General features: G+C 39.8%; 1 protein-coding gene across 1 annotated transcript in view; it reads right to left on the minus strand.

Moving 5' to 3' along the window:
• The window catches only part of LOC124550949 (nuclear export mediator factor NEMF), a 78,794-nt gene that overhangs the window by 48,764 nt on the left and 15,799 nt on the right, over positions 1-14,231 (minus strand). The window contains exon 4 of the mRNA XM_047125764.1: positions 7,047-7,183. Coding sequence (XP_046981720.1) covers positions 7,047-7,183 — 137 coding nt within the window. The remainder of the gene's footprint in view (positions 1-7,046; positions 7,184-14,231) is intronic.

Raw genomic sequence — 14,231 nt, forward strand, 5'->3', positions numbered from 1 at the left:
ATTATCAAAGAAAAGACTGACACAGGAATTGTCTTAATGACAAGATCAAACTTACTTTGAGAAACATGCAAATGTATTTAATTTTAACTTCTATACAGGTACTGAATACATCTATCGAGCTAAAGTGATGTGAAATTATTACTTTTAAATTATTTTTACTATCACTTTAACAAGTACGTAGCCAGATAGCTGCAGCTGCACAATTTACTTCTGTAACACAATTTGCTGATGCACTGAAGACTGGACATAATTTCCTACGTGGTACTGCAAACTGCCTTGACAGAAGTGCTAATGACAAATTTTGTGAGGGTATATATGCACTTTTAGCATTCGAATTTACGAGATGTGAACTGGTTCACCAACACGTATTGTTCTATTAGCAAGGAGCTTTTGGACAGCAAATCTCATGCTATCACCTCTCTGTGAATAGTTCTGATCTACATATGGAGCAGAAGTACGGTATAATGAATGAGAAGGATGCCTGATGTCAGTATACTTTACAGCATGTTTTAGACTAACCAAGTGGATGAGTGAGCTTTAATATTTTTTTGTGTTTTGTATTTCTGCTTCACAATGACACTGATAGCAATGGAGCTAAATTTGTATAACATCCAGGGTACATCTGTTGGAATGCCCAAATCTGTAAGCCTCTATGCAGATGAACCATTTGAAATAAATTTGATTCTTTCTGTTGGCTCACTCAGGAGGGTTGGGAGAGAAGTACAGGATACGGAGACATTGCATCTCCACTTGTATATGCCATATATCCCTGAATGTGTGGCTTGACATGGTGCAGAGACTGTTAATTGGATGTGGGAAGGTCTGTAGTTCAAGAAGATAGGAAAAAAAAGGTGGGCTGTTACCTCTCAATCAGGTAGGGCCTCAATTGGCATCACGAGGCTAAGTTCAGCCCAGTCCAGTCCTTTCACAAAGGAAAAATCCCTGGCAGTACTAGGAATCAAATTTGGGTCCCCCACAAGACAGTCTGTCACAGTGACCACTTGGCTATGGAGGCAGACAGGTAGAAATAAAAACAATAGAAAACTGTAAAAATTTGGGGAACATTGATAGATAGTTAGGGGTAAAAAGGACATAAAAAGAAATTAGGGTTAAAAAAGGGATAAAATAGCAGATTATAATGCGCAGCGTCCCTCCTCCACACACGCATGGAGGGAGGGAGAGATTTATAATGCAGAATCCTTACAGAACACTGGGGGCAGAAATGCTGTGGAAGAGAAACCACGAACAAAGAGGAGCATCAATTAAAACCAAGTGGAAGGTAACAGGCTAAAAAGGAAAAAAGACTACGTTTTAATGTTGTGCAGTCTTCTACAGATGACACACAATCTCAGATAAGAACGAATTGGGAGGTAATCGGCAAGGCTGTTTTCCAAAGAAATATGCTGAATTCACCTACATCAGTTTAAGTAAACCCAGGAAAACCTAAATCTAAATAATCAAATGGCCATGGTGTTAACACTGCTCCTTCCAAATGTCAATCCAGTGCCCTAGCCTATGTGTCACCTTGTTCTCTGCTAACAGACCAGTATGTGTTGGTGAGCCACTTAATACTGGGTTGTAAGAGCAGAAGCAAGTCTCACAGATGTTTTAAATTTCCTATTATTCAGTACAACTTACATGACACACAAAAACCTCTAGAAAGAAAAGTCATATGGATATCATACACATAGTGAACACTGTCAACAACACTTTCTATCAATACTGAATGTGCCAATGCACAACCATCACAAGGCAGCTGAATAACAAAAGCTAGGGTGAATATCACCACTAACATTGCATAAATTGAAGATAATATCTGAGCACTGCACTAGAAGATGGGTTTTCATTTGGTTTATCACCTTCCCCAGTTCAATCTCATGTTATGTTTACTTTAATGGTCACAAAAAGGAAATGAAGTTAGTTTCTGCAAATATTGCCATCTACAACTATATCCACACACTGTGAAGTGCATGGCAGAGGTTATGTCCCTCTTTACTAGTTTTTAGGGCTTTTTCCCATTCCATTCACATTTGGAGCACAGAAAGAATCATTGTTCGACGACTGTATATGCCGTAAGTAATCCAATCTTTTCCTCATGGTCCCTATGGGAGTGATATGGAGAGGGTTGTAGTATATTCCTACTCATTTAAAGCAAATTCTTGAAATTTTGTTCGGGATAGTTTCCATCCATCTTCAAGAGCCTGCCAGTTCACTTTCTTCATCATCTCTATGACACTCTCTTGCAGGTCAAACAAACCTGTGATGCCCTTTTCTGTATACATTCAAAATCCCCTGCTAGTACTATTTGGTACAGGTCCCACATACTTGAGCAATAGTCTATCGTGGGTCACACGAGTGGTTTGTAAGCAATCTTGTGTATAAATTGCCTACGACCTTGCTGTCGGATCACTGAAGTTAAGTGCTGTTGGGCTGGGCTAGCACTTCGATGGGTGACCATCTGGTCTGCCTAGAGCTGATGGCAAGTGGGGTGCACTCAACACTTGTGAGGCAAACTGAAGAACTACTTGATTGAGAAGTAGTGGCTCCAGTCTCGTAAACTGACATACAGCTAGGAGAGCAGTATGCTGACCACGTGACCACGTGCCCACTCCCCCCCCCCCCCATCCCATATCCGCATCCAGTGACACCTGTGTGCTGAGGGAATGGCACACCGGCTGGCCGGTACCATTGGGCCTTCATGGCCTGTTCAGACGGAGTTTAGTTTTCCTTTATAGACTGATTGCATTTCCGTAATATTCTATCAATAAACTGAAGTTTGATACCTGCTTTACGGAAGACTGAGCCTACATGCTAATTCCATTTCATATCCCTATAAAGTGTTATACCCAGGTATTTGAATGAGTTTAAAGATTCCAACTGCGACTCACATACTACATTCTTAGGATACCATGTTTCTTTTATTTTCTGAAATGGAGAATTTTACATTTCTGAATATTTAAAGCAAGTTGCCAATCTTTGCAGCTCTTTGAAATCTTATCAAAATCTGAATGAATATCTGTACCATTTCATTCAGACTGCATTTCATTGTAGATAACTGCATCATCTGCGAGAAGTCTGGCGTTACTATTAATATTGTCCACAAGATCAATAATATACAACACGAACAGCAGGGGGACCCAACACACATCCCTGGGGACAGTTACGTCAACATCTGTCGGTGACCCTCCATCCAGGATAACATGCTGCATCCTACCAATAAATGCTCAAACCAATCACAAGTTTCATTTGATACCCCATACTATCGCACTTTTGATAATCAGTGTTGGTGTGGTACTAAGTCAAATGATTTTCGGAAACTGAGAAACTCTGCATCTACCTGACTTCCTTGATTGATGACTTTCAGGAAATCATGTTAGAAAAACATGAGTTGGGTTACACATGACCTATACTTTTGAAAACCATGCTGGTTGGCATGGAGGTCATTCTGTCTGATATTTCTCATTTTGTTTTAGTTCAGAATATGTTCTAAGATTCAACAACAAACGGATGTCAAGGATATTTGATCCCTTCTGCTACCCTTCTTATAGGCAAGTGTGACCTGTGCTTTCTTCCAGCAACTGAGCATGGTTTTCTGTTTGAAGGATTTACAGTAGATCATAGTTAACAAAGGGGCTAACTCAGCTGCAAATTGGGTGTAATATCCAATAGGGCGTCCATCGGGCTTTGGGGCTTTGTTCAGTTTTTATGATTTCAGATATTTCTCACTGACACTAATTTCTATTTCATTCACCTTTTAGTGGCACGAGAATTAATCTGCAGCAGTACTCCTGGGTTTTCCTTTGTAAAGGAACATTTAAAAAAAATGTTAAGCATTTCTACTTTTGCTTTACTGCTCTCAATTTTGAGTTACTACCTTGTCCATGAGTGACTGGACACTAAATTTGGAGCAACTAGCAGCCTTTACATATGTGCAGAATTTCTTTGGTTCTTGTGGAAGATCTTTTGACACTAATGTATACAGAAGTCATTGAAAGTTTCACACATTGTTCCCTTGGCTGCCACATGCATTTCATTCACCATCTGTCTAGCTACTGCTCTATGTTTTGTTTTATATCTATTATGCAGTAGTTTCTGTTTCTTTAAGCAGGGTAGTGCAGTGGGTAGCTCACTGGACTCATGTTCGGGAAGATGACAGTTCAAACCCACATCCAGCCATCCTGATTTAGGCTTCCCACGATTTCTCTAAATCACTTATGGTAAATGCTGGGATGGTTTCTTTGAGAAGACGTGGCTGATTTCCTTCTCCATCTTTACTGAATCTAAGGTTGGGCTCCGGCTCCGGGCTCCGTTTCTACTAATGACCTTGATCCCCCCCCCCCCCCCCCTTTTGAGCCATAGTTCCTCTACAAGCTCCTGTCATAAGCTAAAAGTTTCAAGTCCCTCAGTGAGATATGACATTTCTGCTTCTCGGTCTAGTTTGCTGAAAATATACACATTTCTGTTTGTTTTAGTTGCCCCTTTGTACTGTGGTATTCATTGTAGCTACAACTGACTCACCATCACTGATAACAGTTTCGATGTGGACTTCTGCTAAGAGGTCAGGTCTGTTTGTTGCCATTAGATTTACTATATTTCCATCATGAGTGGGGTTCGGAACTACCTGTAATAGGTAGTTTTCTTAAGGCATTTAGTACTGTTCCACAGGATGTCCTGTCATACCCACCACTAACAAAATTATAATAATCTCAATTGATCATTGCATGATTAAAGTCTCTTCCAATGATTACAATACGATTAGGAAACTTATGGCTGTATGGTCAGTCGTGGGGGAAGTGTCTGGTCTGCACCACAAAGTTGACGATATTAAGTCAAAAATGGTTCAAATGGCTCTGAGCACTATGAGACTTAACATCTCAGGTCATCAGTCCCCTAGAACTTAGAGCTACTTAAAGCTAACTAACCTTAGGACATCACACACATCCACGCCCGAGGCAGGATTCGAACCTGCGACCGTGGTGGTCGCGCTGTTCCAGACTGAAGCGCCTAGAACCACTCGGCCACCCTGGCCGGCGATATAAAGTCAGCTTGTAGTAAATATATTTCTGTTACTGATAAGTCAGATACATGTATAGTATTTAACAATCACTTTCTGAGCATTGCTGGTGAATTAAACAAAAACTTTGTTTCTACAGGAAATCGTACAACTCTCTTGGAAAAGCCTTTCTGAGATTGATGTCTGAAATACTCCTCTTTGATACAAAAAAGGAGGAGACTGCGTCAATAATTAAATCACTGGAGACTACAGACTCTCATTCATATGATGGAGAGCCTAGCAGAATATTAAAGTACTATGCTGCACATGTTTGCCCTTACTTGACCATATTTGTAATTTTTCCTTTAAGAATGGTCAGTTTCCTGAACAACTAAAGTACACAGTAGTAAAGCTGCTTTATAAAAAGGGAAAAAGGGATAATGTAGACAATTTTAGACCTATTTCTATGCCATCAGTGTTTGCTAAAGGCTGTGTATGTTAGGATAATCGATCATTTTATGTCACATAATTTGCTATCAACTGTACAGTTCGGTTTTAAAAGTGGTTTAACAATTGAAAATGCTATATTCTCTTTTCTCTGTGAGGTACTGGGTGGATTAAACAAAAGGTTTCAAATGCTAAGCATCTTGTTGTTGGACCATTGTAGAATACGGGGAGTAACTCACAATTGGTTTGCCTCTTACTTTAACAACAGACAGCAAAAGGTCATTATTCACAGTGTTGAGAATGGCTATTATGTGAGGTCTGAGTGGGGCACAGTCAAATGGGGGGGGGGGGGGGGGGGGTGCCCCCGAGATCAGTGCTGGGGCAACTCCTCTTCCTTATTTATATAAATGATATGCCCTCTAGTATTACAGGTGATTCTAAACTATTTCTGTTTGCCGATGACACTAGCTTGGTAGTAAAGGATGTTGGGCACAACAATGGTACTGTTTCAAATAGTGCTGTTCAGGACATAAGTTCATAGCCTGTAGAAAATAAACTAATGCTAAATCATAATAAGACCCAGTTTTTACAGTTTCTAACACACAATTCAACAAAACCCGATGTTTTAATTTCACAGAATGGTCATGTGCTTAGTGAAACTGAACAGTTCAAATTTCTAGGTGTCCAGATCACAGAAGACTGTTGTGGAAAGCCCACATTCAGGATCTTATTGAGAAACTTAATGTTGCCATTTTCACTACCAACACACCCATTCACAACAGTCTCTAAACTGCATGTCTGGAAGGTAGGAGACGAGGTACTGGCGGAATTAAAGCTGTGAGGACGGGGCGTGAGTCGTGCTTGGGTAGCTCAGTTGGTAGAGCACTTGCCCGCGAAAGGCAAAGGTCCCGAGTTCGAGTCTCGGTCCGGCACACAGTTTTAATCTGCCAGAAAGTTGCATGATAGGAAGTCAGGGCGATTTCTAGCTGCTCACAAACAGCAACCAACTCATCTCCTGCCTGAGAACAGCAAACACACTGGGGCTGCATTATAACTGGTACAATATTTTACATATCAGTCAACAAACAACTTATGCCTGGAACAGTATTTAACACAACAAAAAACAAATACCTTTATACTGAGTTTGCTGATTCTCTTTAAATTTACTAGTTTGATATGCTTCAAATATTACCAGTAGTTTTTTGGAATGTAAGTGATTTATAACCAAAAATGAGATATCTATTATGATGGCAAAAAGTTGGTACAAGTTTTACTGTTTCTCCTTAGCATTTTTCAGGTTATAGTCACAAAGAAAATTTGAGAGTAGCATTAATTTATGATAAAAGCAAACAATACGCAATCCAAATAAATAAGAGAACTAATATGACAGGATATGTTACTTATTTACAGTAACTGTAAATCATAACACTAATTTATTATGAAATATGTAATGTGAAACACTATTAAATTGCAAAAATCTTTGCAAGTGTCTGAAACTTGTCAAAATTATATTTCTTTCACATAAACATATAACAAAATTTTGGAACTGATAGTTCCTACCAACACCCTCATTATAGAATCATTACCACATTTATGTAATACTTACCAAGGTTTGTGTTCAATATCTTTTTTAGATTATCACCCTCTTTGGCTGATGCAAATACTGACTGAAGTTTTTCTAGAGATGGTGCTCCTTCATGAGTTCGTGCCCTGTTCATTGGGTATTTTTCCTTTATCGCAAATCTGCAAAATGTTTGAGAAAAAGTAAAAGTTGAAAGTGCATGAAAACAATTACATAGTTAAGATACAAACATACATGATAGTGAAGTCCCTAAGAGGCCAACCAAGAGTATGAAATTGCAGAAGTGAGTACAGAAACTAACACTAATTCAAATAATCAAAAGAATTTACGATGATGATAAATTAATTTAGAATTTATTGTCAGATGATCAGGCCACCAAATATCTAATATTTGCAGGAGTTTATAGGTGCACATTTCAAATCAAAATTATGAACAGTGCCAGCAGCATGAGTTAATTTCAAAGAATTGGTTTGGTAGGAAATCACTGCTGTTTATCCACAAGGGTACATCTACATCAATATTCTGCAATGCACCTTACGAAGCATGGAAAATGGTACCCCATACCACTATTAGTCATTTTCTTTCCTGTCCCACTAGCAAATAGAATGAGGCAATAACAACTATCTATATGCCTGTCTATATAGCCCTGATTTCTCGTATCTTATCTTTGTGGTCCTTATGTGCAATGTATGGTGGAGCCAACAGAATTGTTTTGTAGTCAGCTTCAAATGCTGGGTTACCTACATTTTCTCAATAGTGTTCCTTGAAAAGGATATCGTCTTTCTTCCGGGGATTCCTCAAAGCTTCTTCATAACACTTGCATGTCGTTTGAACATACCATTAACAAATCTAGCAGCCTGCCTCTGAACTGCTTTGATGTCTTTCTTTAATCTGACCTGGTACGGATCCCAAACAATCGAGCCATAATGAGCCTACTTTCCTAGAATCCTCCCAATAAACCAAAGTCGACCATTCACCTTTCCTACCACAATCCTCACACACTCGTTCCATTTCATACCACTATGCAATGTTACATGCAGATATTTAAACGATGTGATTGTGTCAAGCAAGACACTACTAATGCTATATCCAACCATTATGGGTTTGTTTTTCCTCCTCAGTTGCATTAACTTAGTTTTCTACATTTAGAGCTAACTACCACTCATCATACCAACTAGAAATTGTGTCCAAATCATGTTGTATACTCCAACAGTCACACAACTTTGACATCTTACCGTACACCACAGCATCATCGGCAAATAACCCCAGATTGCTGTCCACCCTGTCTGTCAAATCATTTATGTATGTAGAGAAAAACAGTGGTCCTATCACACTTCCTTGGGGCACTCTTAACAATACCCTTGTCTCTGATGAACACTTGCCATCAAGGACAACATACTGAATTCTATAACTTAAGAAGTCTTCGGGCCACTCACATATCTGTGAACCTATTCCATATGCTCGTACCTTCTTTAAAAGCCTGCAATAGGGCACAGTGTCAATCACTATCCAGAAATCTAGAAATATGGAATCTGCCTGTTATCCTTCATCCACAGTTCACAGTATATCAGGTGAGAAAAGGGAAAGCTGAGTTTTGCATGAGCAATGTTTTCTAAAACCATGTTGATTTGTGGATGTAAGTTTCTAAATCTCACAAAAATTTATTACAATCGAACTGGAATATGTTCAAGAATACTGCTGCAAACCAATGTTACAGATATTGGTCTGTAATTTTGTGGGTGTGTTCTTTCATCCTTCTTACACACAAGAGTCCGTGCGCTTTTTTTTTTTTCCAGTTGCTTGGGACTTTGTGCTGGGTGAGACATTCATGATAAATGCAAGCTAAACAAGGGTCCAGTGCTATACATTACTCTTTGAAAAACTGAACTTAGATGCCATCTGGACCTGATGACATTTGTTTTCAACTTCTCCAGCTGTTTCTCTACACCAGGGATGCTTATTACTATGTCGTCCATACAGGAGTCTGTTTTATGGTCTAACAACGGTTTGTTTGTATGCTTCTCCCGTGTAAACAATTTCTTGAATGTGAAATTTGAAACTTCAGCTTTTGTTTTACTACCTTCAGTTACCACGCTAGACTGGTCAACAAGTAACTAGATGGAAGCCTTAGACTCAATTAGCAATCTTACATAGGACCAGAATTTTCTCGTGTTTTCTGCCACATCTTTTGCTAAGGTATGATGGTGGTAGCAGTTGTATGCTTCGTACACATCATTTCACAGATGCATGAATCTCTACTAATCTTTGCTGCTTGTCATCTGCGTGTTCTCTTTTGAACTGAGACTGCAGTAGCCTTTGCTTCCTCACTTTATTAAGCCATGGTGGATCTTTTCTGTCCTTAATTCACTTACTAGGCACATAATGCTCCTTAAACTTTGCCCACAGTTCCTCTATGTTCACCTTACTGGAACTAAGTAATGTCAATTCACTGTCTAAGTGGGATGCTAACGACTGCTTATCTGTTCTTTCTAGCAGAAACACTGTCCTAGCCTTCTTAACTGATTCATTAACTTTTGTAACAATAGTTGCAATAATGACACCATGATTGCTAATTCCCATTTCTATACTGACTTTGTCGATAAGATCTGGCCTATTGAAAGCGACGAGGTCTCAGATATTTCCATTGCATGTGGGCTGCTGAACTAGCTGCTCAAGACAGCTATAAGAAAACGTGTTCAAAAGTACTTTGCACGACTATCTGCTCCTGCAATGTATCTACAGATATTCCAGTCTATACTAGATAGGTTAAAGTAGCCGCCAACTAGTAGTGCATGATCTGGACATTTACATGCTACTGACCACAGACTTCCTTTGAATGACTTTAGAATTGTCACAGCAGAATCAGGTGGCAGGTAAAAATATCCAACAATTAACTTAGTTTCACCTCAAACTGTTATACACGACGCGATAACTTCATTGTCACACTCCCACTTCGACCTCAATAGAGAGAAAATGTTTGTCAACTGCAAAGAACATTCCCCCTCCTAGTAAAACTTTCCAGAGGAAATACTGTTAGTTCAAACTGCTGTGATGTGTCAGTTACTGAAAAGAGCATCTCCAGATTTAACGTTTTTTTATACCTAAGTCACTCAGTGCTTACATTTCTTTATATTCTGAAATCATCATCTGCAACAAAATTCCTCTTGTACCTTCTTTGCTGTTTCATCTAACTGTTCTACGTATAAGAACAGTATTGGTATACACAATGTGCTGTTTGCTTTAAAGTATGCAGGAAATGCCCACAAAAGTCTTTTGAGTCATTTAAGGAAACACTTTGGGTGTAATGTGTGTGTCACATCAAATGTTGGTCATCACATAAAACTTCTAAAACTATTAAGTCAAACAGCACTTCCCAGTATTTGGTGCATGTGTTATTAACTATTTAATTCAATGAGGGGGGACAAAAACATTTGTGACCTCGGAAAATCTTTAACATAGGTTAAGATAAATTGATGCATCTCCTTTCTTTCTCTTTCTGTGGCCTAAAGTTTACATGTAAGTGTCTTTTAATTGTGCCTGCCTGCAACTTAATGTCTCATCTTTATGCTAAATAGCAACCTATCTTTTTTCTACATTGTTAACTTTCCGTCCTATAGTTTTCATTGTTTGATGCAACAATACCATTTTGAACTGACTGACAACTGCTGACAGCTTCGTTCATGGGTTTTCCATACTATTACTCTTTGTTTCCTGTTAGAGCAACTTGACTTGAATCATTTTGCATCATTACTTGTGACTACATTACAGTTTTCTTAAAATGGCATTGTTATTCATGTACCGGTGTAACCACAAGCGCCTGCACAATGACGAAGAATGCAAGAGCAGAGAAGGCTGTGAGACGACGTCAGCCAGTAGCCCGCTTACAAGGGCCGCACCACGACAGGAGCGGCCTCTACAAGAAGGGAATATGAGCACCGCTAGTGCCAGCATCGGCTGCACACTACTAGACCTGCACTAGGAGAGCACTACAATAGCAGTTATTACTTATTGATATCCATTGCTTGTATGAACACAGTATACCGAGAAAGACACTGTCTGTCTGCCTGTCGCCCATCGCTTGCGACACGTTCTTGTAATACAGAGTTAAGTATTGTCTAGGCCTATCTTCTTTATTGTAATAAAAACTATTAACGTGATTTGCTTGAATTGTTGTACAGCATTCCGAGTGCACAGCATCCTTTAGGCACCCTACACGAGACGAGTGGGCAGGACCCCACAATTCACGTCGCAGAAAATATCAGTGGCGTTTGATGTACCTACATCTGCATACATACTCCACAAGCCACCTTATGGAGCACGGTGGATGGTACCTTATACAACTAATAGTCATTTTCTTTTCTTTTCCACTCACAAACAGAGCAAGAGAAAAACAACTATCTTTATGGCTCCATACTAGTCCTAATTTCTCTTATCTTGGTGTTCCTTGCATGAAATGTGCACTGGCAGCAGTAGAATCGCTCTGCAGTCAGTTTCAAATGCCAGTTCTCTAAATTTTCTTCACAGTGTCCCATGAAAAGAGTGCCATCTTCCCTCCGTGGATTCCCAAATGTAGTAGCACACCCTCTCCTTAGGTCAAACCAGTGACCATTTGTGCTGCCCTTTTTTATACATTTAATAACCTTTGTTATAGACACACCCAAACTAAAATCAATGCTAATACTCTACACACACCCCGAAGTAAATGCTATGGACAGATGTGGCAGAATGATGCTACTGGCTGGATCATTACGTGATGCACTGGTCCTTGCACTGTGCATCGCCCCATTATCTGCTTTCTTATGTGCAGAGTACTATAGTCCTATTTGGTATGAGTCTCACACACTTGAGGAAAGCAGTATATTTTGGAGACTTATTTTATTTTTCCTGTACCTTACCAATGAACTGGTCTACTACCTGCTGTACTTATGACTTCATTTCATATCACTACAAATGAGTTATATGCTGTCTGCATGCAGCTGGAAATCATCTGGACTGCTGCCAAACGACAGAGAGCTGCAGCGAATGAGTGTGCTGGGAGAGCTACCTGTATACACATACCACATTCACTAAAGGTACCTCAAATACTATCCTCTGCCACAGATGCTGTCTCCTCTATGAGAACAGGATCCCTAGCAATTGTCTACTTGACTGTGAGCGGCATGTCAGTGGTAGGCACCTTTGTTATAGCCACACCAAATCACCTGTCTTATACAAGGTTCTACGTGATCTCGAATTGTGATGAGATGTAACATCTTAAACTTAGTCCATTATTTCAAAAAGCTGCTCACAGGCGATTCTACCTTTTCTTTTTGTCAATGTAGGTAAATAGGATAGTTGGAAATTTAATATAAATATCTGAAGACATCAAAATAAATATTTATTATTTTTTCCAAACAATATTTAAAAATATTAAGCACTGATCCTTTTGTGTCACTAAGTGCAGCACATTTCATTCAGTCATTCACATACTGAGTTTTGCAGATCCTAAAATGAAGGGGTACTCTCATACAGGGGTGTGAAAAAGATTCAAGATCTATATTACCATAAATGTGATAAATTATTTCTGTACATTACAGTTTATGTGGCATGGTGGCCACGAAAAATGATTCATATGGGGAAAGAAATGTGTTCAAATGTACCTCTGTCATCCACATTTAGGCCTGCTGTAGGTTCATCCAGTTGTAATTAAGCCAGTGCACAAAATCAGCTATCACTATTGCATCAGAATATCTGAGGACTAAGTGGTAAGCTTAATGAGGTGCTTATTTGCGTTGAAGAATTGGAGTTGAGCAAACGAGCTGATATAATCTGCCTCTCTGAACATCACGTGACCACTGGTATAGATATGTTAAATGTTACAGGATTCAAGTTAGCTTCTTATTTCTGTAGAGGAAATATGGAGAAAGGAGGAGTTCCTGTATTTGTCAGAAACTGTTTTGGTTTCAAGAATATTGATATTAATAAATTTTGCTCAGAGCAGCACTTAGAAGCTTGTGCTACAGAAGTAGTATTTCATAATAAGTCCTTTATAATAGTAGGTATATGCACATCTCCTTCAGGGAATTTTAACCTCTTTATAAAAAGTCTAGAAGCTCTGCTGCCCCATCTCGTAGCAAAAAACAAGGAAATAGTACTTGCTGGGGATTTTAATGTAGATTTATTGACAAGCTCTGCCAGTGAACAATTATTGCAGTCAGTAACACTATCATTCAATTTAGTTCCTACTGTGAACTTTGCTACTAGGATATGTGTTGTGAATCGCCGATCATTCAAAGCGCCGCCACGCAATTATGCGCGTTCTCTACGTGCGGCGCTGTCGGCCAGCCACGCAGCAGCTGCGCCACCTAAGCGGCCAGCCGAGCAGCGGCCGCTAGACTGGGACTCTGTGTTCATTCGAATGTTACCTTGTTCACATGTCTTGCTCTGTCAACTTGCTCAGTGACTTATATGTGTTGTGTTGTTCTGAAATATATGTGTTAAACTTGACGTTATAACAATTGGCGATGAGGTAGTGAATTTTTCCTTTTCACCGTTGACCCACAGGGTTCCATGGCTACTGTCGGGCAACTATTGCAAAATCAAATGCGGGGCATTTCTCGTTGTTGGCTATACCCCCTTTTCCTCCTTACGACGAGACAGCGGAAGACTGGTCTGATTATGAAAAACGTCTTCGACAGCACTTCTTGGCATTTCATGTCACGGACGAACAACCATGTAAGTCTCTGTTCCTTTCCTGGATTTCACCTCAAAGGTATCGGTTGTTGTCGCAATTGGCTCCTTTGAAGGATCCTGCGTCTTTGTCCTTTGCTGAAATGTGCTCACTTCTGTCTGTCTATTTTCAAAAGCAAACGCATGTGGTAGCCTCTCGTGTTGCCTTTTATCGTTGTCACAAACAACCGAATCAATCCTATCACACTTGGGCTGCTGAACTTCACGGCCTCAGTCGAAAGGGTCAATTTGTTACTGACGTTCACAAAGAATCCTATGCTGATTCCACGGTATGGGATGCTATTATCGGTCGGTGCCCGACAAAGAAGTTTGGCAACGTGACCTTCAGTTGGCGAATCCGACTCTACATGAAGTTCTTTCCATTGCGCAGTCTTTTGAAATTTCTCGCACCGCTGGGATGCAAATAGAGGCGTGGGGTGATGTCGGGGAAATACAACCTCTGTGCACTGTTGACGACGCGTGCGGCGCGTCCCCGCCGGC

This window comes from Schistocerca americana, chromosome 1 (assembly GCF_021461395.2).
Source record: "Schistocerca americana isolate TAMUIC-IGC-003095 chromosome 1, iqSchAmer2.1, whole genome shotgun sequence".
NCBI classification, from domain to species: domain Eukaryota; kingdom Metazoa; phylum Arthropoda; class Insecta; order Orthoptera; family Acrididae; genus Schistocerca; species Schistocerca americana.